General features: G+C 33.3%; 2 protein-coding genes across 4 annotated transcripts in view; both read right to left on the minus strand.

Annotated features, from left to right (window-relative positions):
* The window catches only part of LOC110115856 (cysteine-rich repeat secretory protein 55), a 10,417-nt gene extending 693 nt beyond the window's left edge, over nucleotides 1–9,724 (minus strand). Inside the window, exon 1 of the mRNA XM_028693538.1 lies at nucleotides 8,943–9,724. Coding sequence (XP_028549371.1) covers nucleotides 8,943–9,696 — 754 coding nt within the window. The 5' untranslated portion in view covers nucleotides 9,697–9,724. The remainder of the gene's footprint in view (nucleotides 1–8,942) is intronic.
* Nucleotides 9,725–10,331: 607 nt separating this feature from the next.
* Nucleotides 10,332–20,718, minus strand: LOC110115839 (very-long-chain (3R)-3-hydroxyacyl-CoA dehydratase PASTICCINO 2A-like). 3 transcript variants are annotated; one of them, XR_002305385.2, is made up of 10 exons: nucleotides 20,446–20,718; nucleotides 20,256–20,367; nucleotides 20,156–20,174; nucleotides 18,094–18,182; nucleotides 17,956–18,009; nucleotides 15,765–15,835; nucleotides 15,609–15,690; nucleotides 10,940–11,036; nucleotides 10,718–10,856; nucleotides 10,332–10,626 (listed from the first exon to the last, which is right to left on the minus strand). XR_002305385.2 is itself a non-coding variant. In XM_020849223.2 (10 exons), the coding sequence occupies exons 1-9, from the start codon at nucleotides 20,514–20,516 to the stop codon at nucleotides 10,786–10,788; spliced, it is 666 nt and encodes a 221-aa protein (XP_020704882.1). In that variant the 5' UTR covers nucleotides 20,517–20,718; the 3' UTR covers nucleotides 10,332–10,626; nucleotides 10,744–10,785. The 3 variants fall into 3 exon arrangements, 2 of the variants coding, with proteins under 2 accessions (XP_020704882.1, XP_020704881.1); XM_020849223.2 differs by having other exon boundaries at nucleotides 10,744–10,856; XM_020849222.2 differs by having other exon boundaries at nucleotides 10,332–10,856.
* Nucleotides 20,719–22,703: the final 1,985 nt, after the last annotated feature.

Here is a 22,703-nt window from a genome sequence, read left to right on the forward strand (position 1 = left end):
TTCCATCATTGAGATTATAGAATTAAAATTTTGCGTATTTAGACTAATGTGAGCTTGTAATTAATTTACCTTAACAATATAAAAAATAATTATAATAATGATATATATAATTGTTTGACACAATTTTCTTACATTTTTCATATTAATGAAATATTCTCATTTGGCTATAATTATTATTTTTTAATATTTATATAACTTTCTATGATGAGAAATGATTTTTTATAATTGATAGAGTGTCGTAGCAGTATGAATATGATAATAAGATTATTTTGAAATATTTATTTCTTTTTATAATAATTATATTATAATTTTTATAACTAATTGCATATGGTCCCTTTATGAATATTAGATAGCCATTATTAATGTTTTTTATCCACTTCACAAATTTTGAAATTGTTTTTTAACTATGAAAAATTAGCTCTAATATTTCCATTTACATTAATTTTCAATTTTTTAGAATCTTAGAAACAAAAAATTAGAAAATTCATTAAAAATTTTAACTATTGAAAATAAGTAGTTAAGTTATTGATGCTTCCATATTTTCTTCGGAATTTCATTATCAAAACTCATTTTTTGTTAATTATAAATTATTAAATGGATTGGCCTTATAATACCATAATAATTTAAAGGGAAAAGTTTAGGGAAATATTCAAATGAAAGAGTAAAAGGTTTACTATTATGAGCCTAATTGTTGAATAAGTAATTCTAGGACTAAATAAGTTTCATTTGAGATAACTTTTTTACTGCTTTCTAAATCAGCTCTTTAGAAAAAAAAAATTTTTGAACAAGAAATTTTTGTACTAAAAAGTTGCATTATGAAGCCTAAGGCTTTGCTTGAGATAGCTTTCTTAGTGTTTTTTTAAGCAACTTTCTAATGCTAAAGTTTTTTGAATTAAAAAATATTATGCTGGAAAGCATTAAGAATGTTGTCTCTAACAAAGCCTAAACCCATAAATATAAACAGTTTGGGTCCATTGTGTGTATATTTTATTTTTTTAATATAAAATATGATTAAATTGTGAAAAGGTCTATAGCCCAATGATTGAAGAAGATTGTTTCTACAAGGTCAAAAATTTGAGCCACATATTAAGTAAATTATTTTAAAAAAAATGCTATTAAAATTTTAAAAAAATGCTACTAAAATTGAATTAATAATTTAGTTTGATCAATTTGGATTGTGAATCCTATTACCCATAACTATATATCCAAATTAATAATTAACTTGTCTAAAATCATTAGTATATTAGGAAATATATATATATTAAAACAACTCAATAAAATTAAAGAATTGATTGACAAACCATTAAAATTTTATATTTTGGGGAGATCGAGCACCAATAGAAAAGCTTAATAATGTCAAAATTATTGAATTAGAATTAACTTGTTATTTTAGTTTTTGATAAATTATAATGTTGAGTCTTCAGAGAATGACTCCTTCCTACTAAAATTAAAATTATCAGGAATACAAATTCAAGCTAGGATTATTCAACTCGGGTGCAACTCATCTTGATTTGTTGCCAAACCATAACTATTCCAAATTAATAATTAACTCGTCAAAAATGAAAAAGCATTAGTATATTAGGAAAAATATATATATATATTACAATAATTCAATAAAATTAAATAATTGAATGACAAGCCATTAAAATTTTATATTTTGGGTAGAGCACCAATAGAAAAGCTTAATAATGTCAAAATTATTGAATTATAATTAACTTGTTATTTTAGTTTTTGATAAATTATAATGTTGAGTCTTCAAAGAATGATTCCTTCCTACTAAAATTAAAATTATCAGGAAGACAAATTCAGGCTAGTATTATTCAACTCGCGTAGCTCATATTGATTTGTTGCCAAATAATCTAATCAATAAATTTGTGTTAGAAAAGGACGAATTGGCCATTTTTGCATACTTAACCTTTTTTTTAGAAAGAATATGAAAAGATGTAAATGACATTGATTCTTCATTTTTTTTCATGCTCAGGTCATCGACGTTAACGACCTTTCAAGGTTACAGTAAAGGTTGCCCCCCATCTTGAAATCATTTCTGACAAATGAAATCAAAATGTTACGTGCTAAAAAATTTGAGTACAATAGGTTTATATAAAAATGGAAAAAGAAAAAAAAACCATGGGGCTTAACCTTGTAACAAAATTCACAGTGTAGTAAGTAAAACAAAGATGCTCCTTTCTTCATTATTGAAGAGGAGAAAGAGTACTAAGATCAAATGTCTACAGATGAATGATCTAGGCCCAACAATAAAGCTTATTTTTTAAAAGAGGGATTTTAGATAATTGATATCCACATGTGGACTAATATACCCAAAAATAGGGGTTAAACCTTCTTGGTATTCTCGAGAAAGTGATGATTTTTTAAGCTGGTTTTCGATGTTAACGGTGGTTGTAGCATACTTGTTAAACGTCAACAAACTTATAAAATAAACAAATTAAAATATAACTATATAAATCAAAGTTGGTTGCTCATTAACCTTTGAATAATCTACTTATTCCATCGAGCTGATCAAAGTATGTGTCAAATAATCAAACAAATACATTTGTACTAAACATGTCTTTTTGCACAAAGGTTGATCTTATGAAAATGTTTGATCATATTAAGAGATCATTTCCTAACAATAGACTCATCTCCCTTGATTTTTCCCTCTTTATTTGTTAGATAGATTCAAGTCTGTACTAACTTTAATATCCACTTCTTTGTTATTATTACTAGGGAAATGAAAGGTTCTTTCAACTCTAATTGTGCACTTGCCAAATAATCTATACAATAAATTTGTGTTAGAAAAGGACAAATTTGCCATTGTTACATATTTAACCTTTTTTTAGAAAGAATATGAAAAGATGTAAATGACATTGATTCTTCATTTTAACAAAAAATAAAAAAAAGGTGTGATATTATATACCATTTTTTAGCCTTATCTAAATTATTATCCAAATACATTTTAATATAAAATAATTTATTTGTCATATTACACGTCTTATAATTGATTCGAAGGCATTGACTTTTTTATAATATTATCAGTACACTTCTATTAATCAGAAAAACTAATAATAATAATAATAATAATAATAATAATGTTTCGTTTGGGATAGCTTTCTTCCTAATTTTTTCATTTTGGATTGTGAATCCTATTACCCAAAATTATATATCCAAATTTATGATTATATCATCCAAAATCATTGGCATATTAGGAAGAATTATTTATTACAATAACTTAATAAAATTAAAGAATTGAATGATAAGCATTACAATTTTATATTTGTCATATTACAATGATAAGCACCAATATAAAAGCTTAATAATGTCAAATTATTGGATTTAATTTTGTCTGTGAAAGTATATCAAAACCTTAAGATAGGAGTTAATCCTAGGGGGAGAGAGAGAGAGAGAGAGAGAGAGAGAGAGAGAGAGAGAGTCTTTAGGGAAAGCATTTCTGGTCAAATTAATAAACTTCATGGACTTGGACAAATGCTCGATCACCTATTTAAGAATATCCTACATAATTTATATTGTATTGATCTCAAAATATAAATAATAATGATAATTAAAATCCATCATAATTGGTGTGTGCTAGAAAATTTGAGTCGGTTGAGTTTATATTTCGCATCTTAGCAGTGAGCAAAGATTCAGCACGAACAAATAATTAAAAAATATTAAGACTAAAAGAATTTTTTACATAGAAAATATGGAAAGAAAAAAATCATGTGGCATGGCTCAGTTATAAAATTCACTATGTACTGAGTGATACAAAGATTCTCCTTTTTTCATTCTTGAAGAATAGGAAAATACAAATATCAAATGTCTACAGATGGAGGATCCATGCCCAATAACAAGGCTTAATTTTTTCAAGAAAGATTTTAGAAAATTGATGTCTACAAGAAAGCAAATATACATAATGACAGGGTTAAATCTTCTTAGAATTCTCAAGAAAGTCATGATTTTTGAAACTGGCTGTTGACGTTGATGGTGCTTATTGACGTGGAAAGCAACTCCGACTCACTCAGGCGACTGGAGCAACTAAAAAATTGATTATATTATATAATTATATTTAAATTATACTATTTTATTTTTAAAATATCTAAAAGAGCTCACTATTATTTCTTAAGCCATTAGCCCTTTCTCTATTCGGTAACTTACAGGATAAGGGAAAATTAAGAGTTAAAAAGAGAGGAGAGAGAAAAAAATCAAGATTTAGGCTTCATTTGGGACGGCTTTTTTACTGCTTCTTAAAACAACTTTCGAGTACAAAAATTTTAAATTTTGTACTAGAAAGCTGTTTTAAGAAGCAATAAAAAGGTCGTCCCAAACGAAACCTTAGAGAACGTAAAGTGATTTTTGTCGGTTGGCTTAGTTGGGATATTTGCTATTCTCACTGTAATGAATCATTTCCCTATTTCCGATTTCAATAATTTTATATTTTTTATTTTTTTTATCAAATTGTATTTCCATTACCGAAAAATAAAGATAATTTTATATTCGTAAAACTTTCAGGGCTAAATTTTTATATGTTATAAAGATTGAGATTATGGAATTTTTTAGTATTTATTTGAGATTTTTCATGGGATGATTTTGAAAAAATTGTGATTTTCAAGCTGTAACATATTAAGAGAACATCGCTAAAAGGAATAATAAAGCATATTACCTCAAACATGAAGATGATCTTCCAATCTCTTAGCTTTGGGGTCTCTCATTTATTTTCACCAGAAGTTGAAATTAAAATTACATAGGCATTATTTGTAAAAGTTAATGTCATCAAGCAACAAACAACTTCAATAAGGTCAAATATTCTGGGTGAATTCTATTGACCTCTTCTCTACTGCACATTAAAGCATCTCCTATAACTTTTTTTTTTCAAAGAAAGATTATAACATGATCATCATCAGACCTTCACTCATTTGACACTATTAGTGTGTAGCCAGACTACTACATGACACTCTTCTTCAACCTCTTCCATCAAGAATGTCTGATGTTCACACATGTCAGTATGGATGCATATTGCCTTTAACATAATGGAACTTGACCACCGCCATCATCGGTCATTCGCCTAACATATGTTGTCAGTCCTTCACTTCATATCACTCATCATCGGCTTTCGCTCAACGACTATTAGTAGCATACCCTCCAACTATCTCCTTCAGCTCTACATCCAGCCATCAACTGCTGTCGTACTTCACCCGATAGTCGATCGTTGATGGACTTCTACTCAATCATCGTCAAAATTTAGTCCTGTTAACAATCGCTGGTTCTCCTCCTTGGTACTTTTACTGCTAGATTTTCTCAAATGAACATCGATACAATAGATAATTGATCTTCATCTGTCAAAGGCGATCTATTGAAAAAGTAAATTCTTATCGTGACTTCTTCTATACAAAAGAGAGAAACTGAAGCTTGATAAGAGATGTCACATATCTCAGACAGTGGAATGCCTCTAATGTAAGAATAAAATCAGAGGAGAAGAAAAATAAAAGAGGACAAAGTTCTTTCTACATTAAAAAGTGGCATTAAATTTTGATAAGGGATGTCACCTTATAAAAATAATGGAAAGCCTCTAAAGTAAGAAAAAAATGGGGAAGAAAGATAAATGAAGGCTGAAAACTATAACTTCTACACAAGATGTGCACTTATAATTGATAGGGGATGCCACCTATTCAAGATAGTGGAAGACCTCAATTTAAAAAAAATTAGAGGAAGAAGGTAGAAAGAGTAGAAGAGCAATTTTCCCCCTATTCTAAGGGAGCTATTTATTGGAGAAAAATGGAGGAATATTCTACAAGCATAAGAATATTTCAAAGATATTCCAAAAATAAGGATATTATGAGAAAATTAAAAAAAAAAACTAAGAATATAAAAAATATATAAAGTAAAAACTGTGTTGTAGATGCGCGGGTTAATACGAATGTTGAACAAAAGAATTTAATGTAGCAAAAACACTATTGCAGAGATTATTGTAGCCGAAATAATTGCATCACGGGCTACATAGCGTAAGAAGATCAGTAGTGCTATAGAAGGTATTGTGGTTGGGCGGTATTGTATCAATACTGTAGCAACAAATTTTATTTTTATTTTTATTTTTTTTAAGAAAACTTTTCTAATTCCTAACTACCCAAAACCCCAAAGCGCGAGCTCGTCGGAGGAGGTGGTGGCGGCGACCGGCCAACCGACCAGTTTGTTAGGCCGCCTTTATGCGTTTGGGCTCGATTTTTTTCCCGGATAGTCCAAATCAGATATTTTTTTGGGTCCCCGAAATTATTTTTTGATATTTTGGATTCAATTTTAGAACTTTTAAAGCTCATTTGAGCATCTATAATCTATTCAGAGCAATTTCAAATATTTTGAAGAGTAATTTTTTAACAATTTTTGCTTTAATCAATGCGTCAACTTCAGAACATCTTCAATTTATAATTAATGGTATTTTACTTAATTCATGGCCCTGAGAGGAGGTCTAAGTTGACATCCAGGGAGCGCTCGTGCCTCGTAATTATTCGAAAATTTTATTTTTGCATTGAAAATTTTGTAAAGCTATGACATATATTTTTGGACTCTGCATGCTTCAACATCCAAAACTATGGGGCAACTGACTTATCATCAAAAAATTATCCTAATCGGACATAAATCTCGAGAAAAATTAAGTTGGAAACTTCTAAAATTAAATATGCGACCATGTGAGCTCCGATTTTAGTAAACTTATAGTTAAACTAAACGTCTCAAAAATACAAACCCAAAGACACCAAATTAGACTCAATCCAAACTCAAAAGGGTCCAAACCGAAGACCCGAAGCGCATTTAGAAGGTTCAAATCATAAATTGGATAACCAAACAGTTCCTAAACATTACATGCTTATAGTCGAATCGAGCGGCTCGATGAGACAAATTCATCGAGCTCAACATCGTTGAATTCTCACAACATTAAGGCACTTAAATACTCAATAAACCATCCATGGTCAAAGGAGTGGATATCAGCCATCCATTTAAAACACTTCAAACATGCCTTTGATCTTCTCCCTATTTACTGGTCATGCCACTCTAAAAAAACTTTAAATAAACTCATCATTCTTCATTGAGTGGTGGGGGGAAGCAAGGAAAAGGAGGGAGGAAATAAGAGAGGAGAGGAAGAGATATCTGAGATTTCTCTTGCCATGCACCAAGCTCTTCTTCGACCATTGCCCCGTCACCGACTGTTGTTGGACTTTTCTAGACTTACGCATTGCCACCAACTATTACCAGACCTACGCCCGTCCACCAATTATCACTGGACTTTCGCTCGATCACCAACTAAAGCCGAATATACACCCGACCAACAATTGTTGTCGAACTTATGCCCGGCCATCGACCGTGGCGCGCTAACTGTGGTCCTTCAGACCTTCGTCAGCGCCTACCTTCATCGACCATGGTCCTTCTAATATGCATCGCTAGACAACAGTCTTTTTTACTACTGTAACCCGCCAACTACTATTCTTCTGACATCTATCATCATACAATAACGATCCATTTTACCACTACCGCCCGCCGACTATATATGGTCCTTTAAACCTTCATTGTCTGACAACGATCTTTTTGAACTATGTTGCATGCCGACTACGGTTCTTCTGACCTCCGTCACCAAACAATTGTCTTTTTTACCATTGTCGTCCGACGACTATAGTACTTCCAACCTCCGTCGCATGACAACGATCTTTCTGACCTCTGTCACCCGCCGACTGCGGTTCTTCCGACCTTCGTCGCCAGACTACGGTCTTACTACCCACGGTCACCCGTCGACCACAATCCTTTCGACCTCCATCGCCACACAACGGTCTTTCAAACCACGATCACTAATGGACTTTTATTCTTACCATGTAATGCGTACTATATGATGTATAATTACTACATCAAACCAAGGCATTCCCTCAAGGAAGGGCCTCATTCGTAATTAACTACAAACACTAGCGGATTCATTTAAACTAGGTCAGGGCCCATGGTTTTTCCACCTTTTTAAGGGACTCCACATAAAAACTCTGGTATCTCTTATGAATGCTACACCCTCCCTTTTATCTGATTGTATACTTGATTTTCGTACAAATCTAAGACGTTAATCTATATTCATACCACTGCGAATATTGCAGGATGCAACAACAATAACTCAATAAAATTAATGAATTGAATGACAAACCATTAAGATTTTATATTTTGGGTGGAGCACCAATTGAAAAACATAATGTCAAAATTATTAGATCTAATGTTGTCCATGAAATTATATCAAAAACTTAGAACTGCCTTATATAATTAAAACCAAGTGTTTGCATGGATCATCTCTCTAGCTTAAGGTAGGTTTGTTGCCTTCACTTAAGTTTTTAAGGTTTTAATTAATTATAATTAAAATTTAATAAACATCCTTAAAGTAATTAATTATAATTATCTTGCTATTTAAGGTTTTAATTAATTATAATGTTGAGTCTTCGGAGAACGATTCCTCCCTACTAAAATTAAAATTAGCAAGAAGACAAATCCAGGCAAGATTTATTCATCTCCCACATAAATAAGATGAAAATGGGAGTAAGCTTATGATTCAGGGTTTAAATAGGGCAATTTTTTTGCTGGATTGTTTTTTAGATAATAATCAGAATACTTAAAAATAAATTTACACAACAGTTTTCACAATCAACTTTATAAAAAACTGCAGTCAAACATACCCTCAATCACTGATTGATGAGCTTTGCTCTTTTCTGCAAAACAAAATGAGCTGAAAGCAAATTGTCAAAGCGCAGCTTTAAGAAAATAATTTGAAAACCATTCATCAAGAGCCTGATTCTTCTTCCGCCCTTCATTAATTTCATCAAACACAAAAACAAGCTGCAATTCCCACACTCAATACTTCTCGGTTGCTACTGCCACTGCTACAGCATGACAACTAAATTATTCATACAGAAACACACAAACCACTTAGTCCGAACCAGCTGCAAACACAAGAGGGCTAAGCGATACAGGCAGATTTAAAAATTCACTAACAGCATATCTCAACACACAGCTGCTGCTGAGCACATAACAATCTAAATGATACTTACAAGAACCTGAAAAAATCTCAGATAACTTATCCAAGCATTGTCTGCAAGCCAATTCCTCAAGATCTCTCGTGCATTGAGCCGTTGCAAATATACTCAAGTTCTTACTCACATGGGTAGCATACATTGAAAATTTCTCATCTATTCCCACCGTCATCGCATTCATCCGATATACTAAATCCATAAGTTCGTAATTGAATTTAATCGGATCCGCCGCGATAAGCCCGGAAGAGAAAACGCGAGTAAAGCTGGTGTCTGGCTCGCCGAAAAATTTAGTAGTGCCATAATGAAGGAAGCAATGGTCGTACCAAATGCGAGTTTCGGCGGAATTCGGACAGAGTGTTCGGATCTCTTCGGTGGCTTTGGTGATGCAAGGTGCGCACTGGTCGACGGTGAGGTTTCCTCGGCACTGACTGAGACCGAAGATAGTGAAAAAGCCGTCGCCGAAGGAGGAGATGCCGAAGCTATCGAGAGAAGTTTTGGCTAAGAGGCTGGAAAGTGTTTTGTTGATGCTGTCTTGAATAAGATTGTCGCTGGTGAAGTTTTTGCTGCATGCATGATAGATTGGGTTGGCATAGGCATCGCAAGTTGAAATTTGGAGGAGGGGGAGGAGGAGGAAGATGAAGAGTTTGCCTGAGAACTCCATTGATTGGTTCTTCTATTGGTTATTTGATTTGACTTGAGGACTTGATTTCCTTCATCTTTTATAGGCAGAGAGCAAGGTTAACTTTTTTTTTTTTTTTTTTTTTTTTTTTTTTATTTTTACACTTAGGCCTATTAAGAAAAACTCTCAAACACCTCGCATGCATACACTTCAAAATTTTTTAATTGGTAGTCAAAAATTTCAACTAACAAGTGAAAGAGATTAACTAATTATTCATTTCCTTTTTACATGTGGCAAATTTTATAATTGAGATATCTTTTTTACAACTATGTTTATTCCTTTAAATATAAAAATTTTGAGAAAGAAATCTAAATATTTTTGAAATTAGAAAAGATATTTCAATAATGAGTAAAACCTAGGAATTATAATCGCATAAATTTTATTAAAAATTGGCAACATATACATTAAAGTATTTCTCATAAAAATAGGGTAAGTTCATCCTAAGATTTATTAGGGTTAGTTCCCCCTTCTATTGTAGTATTTGATCAATTTAATTTACAGATTAGCTAAATTAATTATTTCAATTCTCTATGGCTGAAGGTCTTACCACTATAAATAACTTCATTAACATTTCTAACATATTTTTCAGAACAAAATGAGAGCTTGAACCTGAAACATTTAGATTCTCAATTTTATTTTCAAAATATGTCTCACCAATTCAAGTATGTATTTCTAAGACTTCATTTTATACACCTTTTCGCCGTTACAATTTCATAGATTTCAAAAAAAAATTATATTAGAAAGCTATTTTCACTACAAGAATTCCTGTTATTTCCGGCCAAATTACCCGCCGGAAAAGTCAGACCTCCATATCAAACTAAGCTCCCAACCGAGGTTAGGGCGACCGGTTCCATTCATACTTATTCAATTCCAACATAGTTCCTCAGCTAGTTTGCCCAAACGGTGATCAACCTGAATACCACAAGCAGCATATCAACATGCAGAAATCTATAAATCCACCTGAAAAAACAGCCTTACAGCGACAAAGCTTAACATAGACAACCAAGAAAGAGAGAACATTCGAGCTACATGGATCAAAAGGACCAATTTGTATTCAGTCGGAGCTGAATATTATGCCTTCTTCGCCTTGGAAAGAGCCTTCTTGCGCTGGCCGAGCATGTAAGTATACAGATGGGGGCTGCCTGCAATGAACGTTAAGACACATTGATTCACTGAGGGTTCCCAAAATAAACTGTCATCTTTCATAAAAGGGAGAAGAGGCTACCTGGAACATAAATGCCAAGAACCAGAATAGCTGCATAGAAGTAGTCAAAAGAGAAGTTCCACTTATTGGGCATTCTTATGCAGTACTTCTCAGATGCCTGCATTCCACCATCAACAACATCATTGATTCAAGCTAGCAACTCATTCACTATGGTAAACAAAATTAATTTGCATGAAAACAACAACTGCAGCTCAAAAAAAAATGTCTGGAAAAACTATAGCAGGCTATAAGGGGTACAAACAGATCGGGTCTGCGGCCGAGTGGTCGACAAAAGAAATTTCTCCCATCTCACCCGGGCTCGAATCCCCTAACTGTCCCCAAAAAAAAAAATTAACGGGTACAAAATAAATAGCATTATCATCATCATCTAACTTACCCAATCATTTTAGTTCCGGTTTACGAAACCTCATTTATTGTTCACTTTTATTGAGTATTGACGACAAGTTTAAGGCTTTATTTGGGATACTTTCTTATTGTTTTTCATAGTAGCTTCCTAGCATAAAAAATTCTTGGAAGAAGAGAAAAATTAGTGGCCAAAAGCAGTCCTAAAGGAAGCCTAAATATGTTCTTTTTAAATTCTTTTGAATGACTTCTACATTTTGTTAACTTAAGTCTATTTCTCTTCGTTAATTTTCTGGCATTAAATTTATCTATTCATTTTATGTGCAATTTTTAACATTCGTTGAACATGCATAAATAGTTTTCCACCATTAAATATTTACTTTGCTATGAACTGTTTTTATTACTCCCATTTTTAAATAACTAAAAAGAAAATAAAAAATTAAAAAAAAACTAAAAGGAAAATAAAAACTTTGAATCCTTTTTTGATTTTAACATATTATGATAATATTAACAATAAATACATCCTTAATTATATTGTAGAATGCTAGAAACAACAAGGATGTTGTGATGCGTGAGAATCATGAATTATTTTGCCAAGAAATAAAAGAACTTATTTTATGCATTTTTTTAATATATATGGGTAACGAGGTGTTTACGTTCATTGATAAATACCATTGTGATCCCAGAATGAATGAGAAAAGTAGAGGACGAATGTTAAGTTTATATTCAATTGTAAATCTCACATACACTACATGAAAGTCAGCTTTTTGCAGCGGATTTTTTTTGGCGAAAATGACTGCAAATTTGCAACGAAAATTTTCAACTATCTTTTTGTAGCGAATTTGTGGAGGAATATCTGCTGCAAATTTGCGACGGCAAATCCGCTGCAAAACCGACACTAACTGACCTATCTAATCGATTGAATATGCATCCATTTCATTTGTTATGTTTATCCGCCTCATTTGATTTTGGCTTCAGAGCTTCTTAGCCTCCTTTGACAACATTCCTTCCCGTGGACTCTCCTCTTTCAACTCTCCTCCTTCAACGATGTTCCTTCCCGTGGCCTCTCCTCCTTCAACGACGTTTCTTCACATGGCCTCTCCTCCTTCGATGATAACGCTCGCATTCATGTCACCACCTTTGACGACGTTCCTTCCTGTTGCATCCAAAGTCGCCACCTTCAACGACGTTCCTTCTTGTTGCATCAGAAGTCACACCTCTCGCCGCTCTTCTCTCGCATCCAAAGTCACACCTCCTTCGCAACGACGGGAGCTTGGTCTTGTGAAGGTATCCATCCTTCTTCCATTTGCACACTTCATCCAAATCTTTCAATTGATCGGCCGAGCTTTGTTGCAAAGGTATGTTTTTTGCTGATGATATTCTTCTTATTAATAAGATTAGACATGGAGTTGAAGATAAACTTGAATTATAGAGGTCAACATTAGAGTCTAATTTTAGGAATTGTGACTTTGGGCAATCAAGTCATTAATAAGAGTACACGTTTTAGATATCTTGGGTCTATTGTTCTTGGTGATGGTGAAATAGATGGAGATATTATTAGAATAAATCAAGTTGGATAGTTGAAGTGGAGGAATGCATCAAGCTTGTTGTATGATAGATCAGTCCCACTCAAACTTAAGGGAAAATTCTATGAGATGTTGTGAGACCTGCAATGCTTTTATGGTGAAAAATGTTGGCCATTAAAAAAGAAGCATAATATTAAGTTAAGTGTTGCAGAGATGAGGATGCTCGAGTGGATGAGTGTCTTTGATCTTAGAGACAGGATACGAAATGAGCATATTCATGAAATGGTTGGAGTAGCTCCAATGGAAGATATAAGAGTAGAGAAAGTCGTCTTAGATAGTTTGGTCATATATATGCGCATTTTGTATGGTTGAAGTAGAGGAATGCATCAGGCTTGTTGAGTGATATAAAAGTCTGCCTCAAACTTAAAGGATAATTCTATAAGATGTGGTAAGACCTACATTGAGACCTGCACTATTTTATGATGTAGGATGTTGGCCATTCAAAAAAAGCATAATATTAAGTTAAGTGTTGCCGAGATGAGGATGCTAAGATGGATAAGTGGCTTTACTCTTAGAGATAGGATATGAAATGAGCATATATGTGAAATGGTTGAAGTAGCTCTAGTGGAAGATAAGATTAGAGAGAGTAGACTTAGATAGTTTGGTCACATTTATATTCATTTTGTATGGTTGAAGTGGAGGAATGCATCAGATTTGTTCTGTGATAGAATAGTCCCCATCAAACTTAAGGGGAAATTATATTAGATGGTGGTGAGACCTGCAATGATTTATAGTGCAGAATGTTAGGCATTAAAAGAGAAGCATAATATTAAGTTAAGTGTTGCAGAGATGTGGTTGCTAGAGCATGTTTCTTGTATCAAAATAAATTTTGAAAAATGCGGAGCAACTTGCATGAGAAATGTTCACATGCATTAGGAGGACAGGCGAGCGACCGCTTTAGATTAGAGAGAGTGTATGGGTCGAGCTCATTACTACTTGAGGCAGCCCAGATTATACAGCGAGCAGGGAGCAGAACAAACATAATCGAGCTTCTAATGTTGGAGGCCTGGGTACCTCTCTCTATATTAGGGACTCAATTTCACATATTGACCACAAATAATGATTGGTAAGAATTTTAACATATTTTAATATTTTTTTGGTTATGCATTCTAATCTAAGTATATTGCAGAATGAGATGTTGGGTAGAGAACTCATTGTTGTTGAGTTACACAGTCACACTCACAAGCCTCAAGAGGATCAGCAGTGGGTGGATGAGTGAATAAAGAGGGCCTATGTAAGTATATATGGTTATAATTCTTAATGAAATAATGTAAGTGACGATTATACGATGATTAATATTATATTTTGAAGAAAGAGTATACACGGCTTCGAGATAGCCATGCTGTAGCTAGTGAGGAATCCTCTGGGGTTCTGTAGATATTTCTGACTACTGCACTTGATCGCAAGCGGTAGACGAAATACAGAAGGGACGTGTTTATGGATTAGGCTCGCAGGCCTACGCATATGAGGGATAGTCCTCTTCGTCCTCCAACCAATCTGCAAACAGCTATGCGAGATTGTATAGCCAATAGATGATTTGACATCATAGATAAAAAATGCCTGAAAATCACAAGCGGATATTAACATTCAGATACTGGATGAGCTTTGGAGATTGAGAGATCAGATTGGCCGAAAAATCAGCCTGAATCTGTTCGGCTAAGCAGGAGAGTGAGGATACAGATTTTGATTAGGTTGTCTTCTTAGATTTTTGATGCATTTTATATTTTTTTATTTATAAGAACGATGTTTACTTTAACAGTGTTGTAGTAATTGTTGTTTGTTAAATTTTTGGCCTTATTAACTACTGCTTTTCAATTGCTAGAATTGTTATTCTGAAAAAGCTTAATAACTAATAGCAGGTGCTATTTTTTGTCTATACTATAGATTTTCAATGTATTTGCAAAGGAATTTTCGTCGCAAACTTTGAAGCAAAGAAGGTGTATCGTATTTTGTGACGGAATATTCAGTCGCAAATTATGACGGATTTGCGGGGGAATCAGCAACGGGTAACTAAAATGAGGATGCCATTTTCTGGAATTTAAATATGCCATAAATCCGTTGCAAAAATTTGCGTTGTATTTTATCCATCACAAATACTTTTACGGCGCGACTTTTACCGTTGTAATTTGTTCCGCCGCAAATCAAAATTTGTGATGGATTTGGCTTGTTTTGCGGCAGATTTGTCTACCGCAAAAAAACTGATTTTCCTATAGTGATAAAAATGCTACTGAAATGAATCCAAAGTAAAAAAGCATAAATCACCACATTACCATCAAATATTCCGAAATCTAAAATTTAAGGACTTGCTTGAAACCATTTTTAAAAAAAAATGATCGGTTGATACTTTCTAGCTTTTTCTAATTTTTAAAAATAAAAAAGTTGTTTTCAAAAATACATAGAACAACTTTTAACTAATTTTTCAAGCATATTTATTTTTTTAAACAAAAACAAACCAAGATGGCCACCGCCATCACCCATCACCCATCACCAACCTTATCTTGCACAAATAAAATCATGCAATATTCAATAAAAATAAAAATAAAATATATTTAAAATATCAAATATATTATAATTTAAATCAAAATATAAATAAAATGAATAAAAAATTAAAATAAAAATGATTCCAATTGGCTCCTCAAATAAATAAGGCAAGCAAAACTAAATCAGTTGACATGATCTCTGCTTTCTAATCTCCATAAGATAACATAAAGCAAGGGTGATTTAAGTCGCCAAGCAATTACCTTTATGTATGGCAAGGCTATATAAATTAGGCCCACCTCACTACTTATCCCTGTGGGATACAATATCAAAAAAGTGCTGTACCTGCATAAGCAGAATTTGACATGAACGGTGGGGTCTGACAGTAAGTAGCAACATGAAAGCAAACAGATGCTTACCTTAGCCATAAGTGCCAAGAAGATGAAGCACCAATAGCTTCCTTCATACCAAAGAAAGAGTACCTAATTATCTGTTAAGAGGGAATAATAAAATAGATTATGCATTAATGGCGCAAACAAATTTCAAGCATGGAGATTTTTTTTAGCTCTTTGGCTGATATTAATACTAACAACGCATTCATATTTAATTGCATTTATGTTGGTATTGGCCAAGCAAAATTTATTCAACAGCTTCCCAACTGCCTTTGGAAAATCATTATCAACCGCCTCATTAACTCTTAAAAGCAACCAAGTGACAGTCCGCATTACATAACTCCAATCATTTTCCATTGTTTGAAACGTTCTCGTGGAATTAGAATTTATTGTTGTTGTCGGGGTTATTTGTTGACTCATTATTTTTATTCACTTCCGTATAATTTTTTTTTTTATATTTTGTCCCAATTTTAAGTTTTTTTGAGGTCATAGATTGTATCTTCTATGTAATACTCAGACTAATTAATGAATACTGACCGTGGCCCTCAATTTTCCAAAAAAAATAAAAAAAATCATTCACGAGTGATTTACCACTTGCAATGCCAAGTTTTTTTATTTTCTTTTGTCAAACCTTTAAGTCTTCATAAGAGGCCGAGTTAGTCCAGATATTTAATGTTACCATAACTAATTTATCACATATACTAACTTATCATAACAGGAAGATGTCCCAAACGAGATTAATAAGTTAGCCCCAAAGAGGGTGAAATAAACCTCATGGCCCTGGTTTAACAATGATAATCGTAATTTAACTTAAATAATTAGTAATAAATCACCCATAAACTAAACTTTTGTAACCCTCATTACATTCAACTTGGAGAGCAAGCATATATTAAATATTAAATCCTAAAACATTAATGTGATTAGTAACATATAAAGAACATGTATATCTTTAACGTAATCAAATTCGTCAATGAAGTTTATAGACTAGACTACCTTGAGCTGCAATGCTATATGTCCTAAGGAGATTTCGTCCTCGTGCCAACGTAAAGAACCGATTGACGGTAAAATTCAATATAAATTCTCTCTCTTAGAAATTTAAAACCACCCTTAGGAACCCCACCCAATTCCTTAACCACCCAAGTGTTAAACCTTAAGTCAATAGAACATATACATATCGATAGGTAGTGAGTTTTTTAATCTAATGTCAGCCTCTAAAAATAAATCTACCTTAAACATAGGAAACATAGATTTTTTTTTTTTTTTATGGTGTATGATAGATCCACTTAGTGTGTCACATATTAGCTTTACCTCGAGTCTTAGATTACCAATGAAGGATTAACCGACTCTTGCCACTTTATAACTCTTACAGTCTTAGCTAGTTGCAGGATTGAGGATTCTCACTTCTTTATAACACTAGCATGAGTCAGGGCCCATGTATTTGGGTTATATGCAATCTAATTATTAAAACTATAACCCTAAAATCAAATAATAATTAATTAATCATAAATGACTAATCACTTAAAGACAAATTTGAGAACTAATAAATTAAACAATAAGAATTTGATCTAGTAACTTAAACCTCTCACCTAATTTGAGGTAGTTAGGTACACTAATTTTTGCGCACACTTAGGTGCTAGATAAGGCACATTTTCATAGGCATCCTAGGGTAGGGTGTAGCTAGGGTAATATTTTATATTTTCTTTCTTTTACATTTTGCATATGTGATGATGTGCTGGTTCTTTTATGCCACCACTTGCATCATGTTTCTTTATATGATGACTTTTCAAGAAGAAATAAGAGCAATGCTACTAACAATCAAACAAAACATTGAATTTTTAGCACTTATGTTACTCGATACATCATATACACGAAGAATGTGAAATACGAGAAGATGGTGAGCCAACATTACACCTTTCTATATAGATATGATGGTGAGCATGTGTGACTTGATGGATATAATTAGTATTTCTCATATATTAATCCAACTTCTTGAATCATTACATATGTATAGATGAACTTCGCTCAAAAAAAAAAAAAAAACAATGAATAAAAACAAGCTTCCCAAATAAGAATCCTTAAAATCTACCAATAAACAAAGCTAATGGTATATGGAAAAAAACATTTGAAACTACTAATCATTTTTAACCAATAACTATAGAACAATATTTCCAATAAACATGCTAACAAAATGCTGGAGATCAAAGAGTGATGTTCATACCTCTGTTATGGACCAGCTAATAACCAGAGAGCTAACAAGAAAATGTGTCCTGGTCTACAAGAGGCACACTCGTTAGCTAAAGCAATTTTCTTAATAATATTGGCAAAAGAGCAACAATTTCAAAGAAGAAATCAATACCTCTGGAAAACTCCACAAGATGCCCCAAGTAACATACAACCTTGAAGCAATCTGTGGTAGGGTGGCCGAAACTGGAGATCTCACTAGGCCTTTTCCAGTACACCAAATTTAGACAATAATTAAAAAAAGTTTTTTTTAATATAAATAATATTCGGGCTATTACTATTTTAGGTCTAGTTAATGTTTGACATAAGAAAATAAATAAATAAATAATATTCTGACTAGGAGTTGAGCAAAGAAAAGAAAATATTTAGAATGAGATAAAACAAAAGAAAGCAATGGATGTCAATTCTTGTGTTTATTATTGGGAGTTATATCGAATAAAAAAATTATTCATTTTATTATTAATTAAAAGTTGAAGAAATAATATACTTATATATATATTATATATATAGTATATATATATATATATATATATATATATATGAATTTAACCCTATAATACCCCTTTCCCCCTTATATATTGAAATTTAGAATATAATCTGTTCTTTAAAATCATGTTCCTTTAAGAGAAAGAATAGTATGTGTACTAAAAAATTCAAGGTTTTTAAAACCGGACCGGACCCGGCCGGTTCAACCAGTTGAACCGCCAACCGGTCGGCCGGCCGGTTACAGTTCAAACCAAAACCGGTAAATCATAAAACCGGCATCCAACCGCTCGAACCGGCGGTTCGACCGCCGAACCGGCCCCGGTTTTTGCTAACCGCCCGGTTCAGCTAACGAGCAATTTTAGAGAAAATGAGTAATCGGACGGCTGAGATGCGATGGTGATGCTTCATTATGCGAAAAAAAAAAACCCTATTTCATTTGTTTGTCGCGTCGCTTGCTTCGTTTCCTCTGTTCGCCCTTCTTTCTCTCGTGTGCTTCGAACGAACGACGAGTCGACGACGAAGCTGGGAGAGACGAACGACCTCTTCTTTTGTGCGCACATCATTTGCAGGTTAGTCTTTGTTTAGGGCATGCTTTCCTCTCTCATTTTGGTCGGACAATTGTGGCCTTTGTTTGGGGATTTGTTTGCAGGTGAGTTTTTTTTTTTTAATCGGTTTCATTCGCCATTTGCAGCAACCGAAGGTCCGAGAGCTGAGATTTTTTCTTCTTCTCTTCAATTTTCCTAATTAGCAAGAAGACCTAATAGCTACAGGTTTTCTTCCTTCTCTAATTAAATGGTTACAACTTGCTTTGCTCATAAGTTGATTAGTTAGATTTTTTTGCACTGGTTACAACTTCCATTTGTGCATTTTGAAGTATGTTGTTGCAACTTCTTTTACTCTCAAAAATCCAAATGAGATTAATCTTCTTTTTAATACAAAAGTTGTTCTTCTTTTAAATCTTCTTTTAATATGCTGCAATTTGTTGTTTGCTTTCCTTTGTTATTGATGCGTTAGAATATGTTATTGATGCAATATGCTGCAGTTTGCTTTCCTTTGTTATTACTGGATATTGCAATTTGCTGCTTGCTTTCCAAAAATTGAAGAAGATTGCTGCAGTTTCATGTTTTTTTCCTTTATTTTTTTTGCATTTGTATATTAATATGTTTATGAATCATACCAGGAATCTAATTACAACGTAAAATTTGTCTTTTTTTACAATCTTAGTTCAATTATAGCTGAACCAGATAGCAATATGTGCATAGTTCCTCTTAAATCTGAATGTTTATCTTGATTAGGTGCAACAAGGTTAGGTTTAGAGTGAATGTATTAGAAGAAAATTTCTCATTTATTTTTAAATTATTAATAATATTATTATTTATTATGTCATCCGGTCGGTAGAACCGGTCGACCGTGAACCTCTCATTCTTCCGGTTTTCACAGCCTTGCTAAAAATTACTTTTTTTTTCCTCTAGCTACCGTTTGTTCTGAAAGAGAGATCAAATCCTCTATATAAAATAAACTATTTCCTCAAAATTTCTTTCTTTTCTTCTCAATTAAACTACAAATCAACAGAAAATTATAAGTTTCTAATTAATTGTTCTCTTTTTTCTTCAATTTTCAACTCTCAATCAGAGTGTAAGAAAATTCAATACAGAGCCATAAAAAAAAAACCCACAAAACTCAGTCCTTACCTAGAAGACCATGCAATATCTGAAAAATAAAAATAAAAACCAAATCAGAATGACTGCAATCAAACCAAAAATTGAAACCTAAAAAAGGCATCTTGCCGACCTCCAAAACAGCGGCGCTCTGCGCGAGTAGAAGAGGCCTCTCAACGGCATAATACACCCGCTCGTGCCCGGATTCCTTGAGCGTCTTTAAAGCTAAGTAGAAAACCTGGAACCTGCAAGTCATTGAAGCGGATCAAGACGGAAAGATAAAAAGAATCTAGGATTTGGGAAGAAGAAAGTGGAGAGGGCACCATCCGACAAAGACTGCCCAGTTGTAGGCGGACAGGTACAGACGGCGGACGCCGGCGAGGAAGCTGCCCATCGGAGATGGTAGAAGCCGGCGGAGCAGAGGCGGAGAAGAGCTTGATGCAGTTAGCGGGGAAAGATCATAATCTATTGGAGTTTTATACAGTGGGAGTCATTGATAGGCTTTGCGCACATGGAAGAGGAGTAAAGAGGTTGATGACGGGAGTAGATCACCATTCCCCAACTAAAAGGTTGCAGCTTTAATTGCATTGTGCTTCGCGAGAGCCAATTCCAAAATGACCCATAAATAATTTTACTTATTAAAAGGTTGTCGAAACAGGTCAACCCAAAATTGATACTGCCTGAATTCAAACAACCCACAAACAGCCCCAACCCAACCCACAAACAGCCCAAACCCGAACTGATAATAATTAAAAAAAAAACATTTTTTATTAACATGTTAATCATATATTTTAGATTAATTAATCAAAAATGAGAAAATTATATCAACAAATAAAAGAATTTAAGAAAAAAAAAACTTTTAAATAGATTTTTTTATAAAAGACATGTTAGTTGATCAATTTGAACTCGGCCTATTTAATAAATGGGTCAGAAATTGATGACACAAATCTGAAATGTTTATTAAATGAGTAACTCTGAATCTGAATTTTTTGGATCTGACAATTTATTGACACCCCTATCATTAATTATGTTTACAACTAAATTCTTGGCCATTTTCATTTACAACCTTATAACTATCAATAATGTCAAAATAAATTACCATACCACCTTACTATTAATTTTTTGGGTGATTATATATTATTCACAAATTCTCTTAAAAAGCGTTTATTTTTTTCCTTATCTACTTCAACTAAAATGTTAGCTTAGTGAATTAAAATTATTTCTCAAGCCTAAAACCATGCTTAAATGAACATTATTCCATCAAAGCAATAAAATTTTTCTCCCAAAAATCTTCCATTTTTTCTAATGAAGGGAGATCATTGATTCACAGTCTTCCCCAACTTTTTTAGCAATTTGAGTGATGCCATAATAAGATGGAAAGCATTTTATTGTTAATTAGGGCCATAATAATAATTATCATGATTGATGTGTTTCTGAAAAAGTATAAGCATCCAAATTAGTTTAATCATCTCATTATGAATGTAAAAAATTTTGTATGATCCCCAAACAATTAGGGTCGCACAAGAAGATTGAGTTGGTCAAAATCTTAATTATAAAACAAAAAAGTGGAAATGCTGCTTACATCAATAGTAATTTAATTTAAGATGAACATTAATAGATTTATTAGTCAATCTAATGATAGAACTTTGCATGCTTATCTTATTAGATTAGAGATAGTCAAATTGCTTTTATGTATATGTTCATATTCCATCAAGAAGATATATACGCTTACATATTTCCAAGCACCTTTTAGAAGAATAATCAAGATGTGTCAAAATATATTTTTGGGACCGTTTAGATCAAACTTGAAATTGACATGCTCTTAACACGTCTGACTCGAATCCGCCATGTTTAGATAAACATGTTAAAAATATAGACTCGAACTTGACCCGACGTCAATCCGACTTGACACGACTCGACGTGTTAACCCAGTTAAGTGGGACGGTCTAGTGCAAGTAGGCAAGTAAGTGCAAGCTATCAGGTAAGGGGGCTAGTGTGAACTAGGGGGTCAGGGCGTGCTAGCGAGTGTGAGCTAGCGGATGAACAAGTACAAGCTAGAAGGCGAGCAGGGCAAGTGTGAGTGGGGCGAGGAAGTGTGAGCTAACAGGCAAATGGATGTGGGCGAGGGTGAGTGCAAGCGATTGAGGGAAGAGAGTGCGGGCAAGGGAGAACGAGAGAGGGCAAGAGCAAGCAGCGAGCACGAGCATGACTGACAAGATGTGATCGAGAAAGCAGATGACGAATGGGTTAAACATGTTTCATTCGGGTTTGCAGGTTATGTAACAGCTCAAACTCTTAACTATCGAGATATTGACTGCTTTGGCTTAAGGGCCTCACATTTTTGTCATATTGTTGTAACTTCTTAGAAGGTCACCCATCTCAGGATTTCTCAAGGATGAGCATGCTTAACTGCAGAGTTTCTTAAATGTAATTTCAACCATTACACCAAAAGGCCTCTTGATGTTTAAGAGTTTAGCTTCTTTTACTTACGGGGTTTCACAGTTCAATCACGTAGAGTTCAACTCTTTCTGCATGATTGAACGATTCTAATTTCATTATATATCCATTTGATCCTACATTA

The sequence above is a fragment of the Dendrobium catenatum genome, unplaced genomic scaffold, assembly GCF_001605985.2.
Source record: "Dendrobium catenatum unplaced genomic scaffold, ASM160598v2 fragScaff_scaffold_315, whole genome shotgun sequence".
Classification (NCBI taxonomy): Eukaryota; Viridiplantae; Streptophyta; class Magnoliopsida; order Asparagales; family Orchidaceae; genus Dendrobium; species Dendrobium catenatum.

Coding starts and splice junctions, on each gene's coding strand:
- LOC110115839 (XM_020849223.2), bottom strand. CDS start 20,516: ATGGGCAGCTTCCTCGCCGGCGTCCGCCGTCTGTACCTGTCCGCCTAC. Junction 20,368..20,445: donor TGGGCAGTCTTTGTCGGATG/GTGCCCTCTCCA, acceptor AATGACTTGCAG/GTTCCAGGTTTTCTACTTAG. Junction 10,857..10,939: donor TCTTGGCATTTATGTTCCAG/GTAGCCTCTTCT, acceptor CGTTCATTGCAG/GCAGCCCCCATCTGTATACT.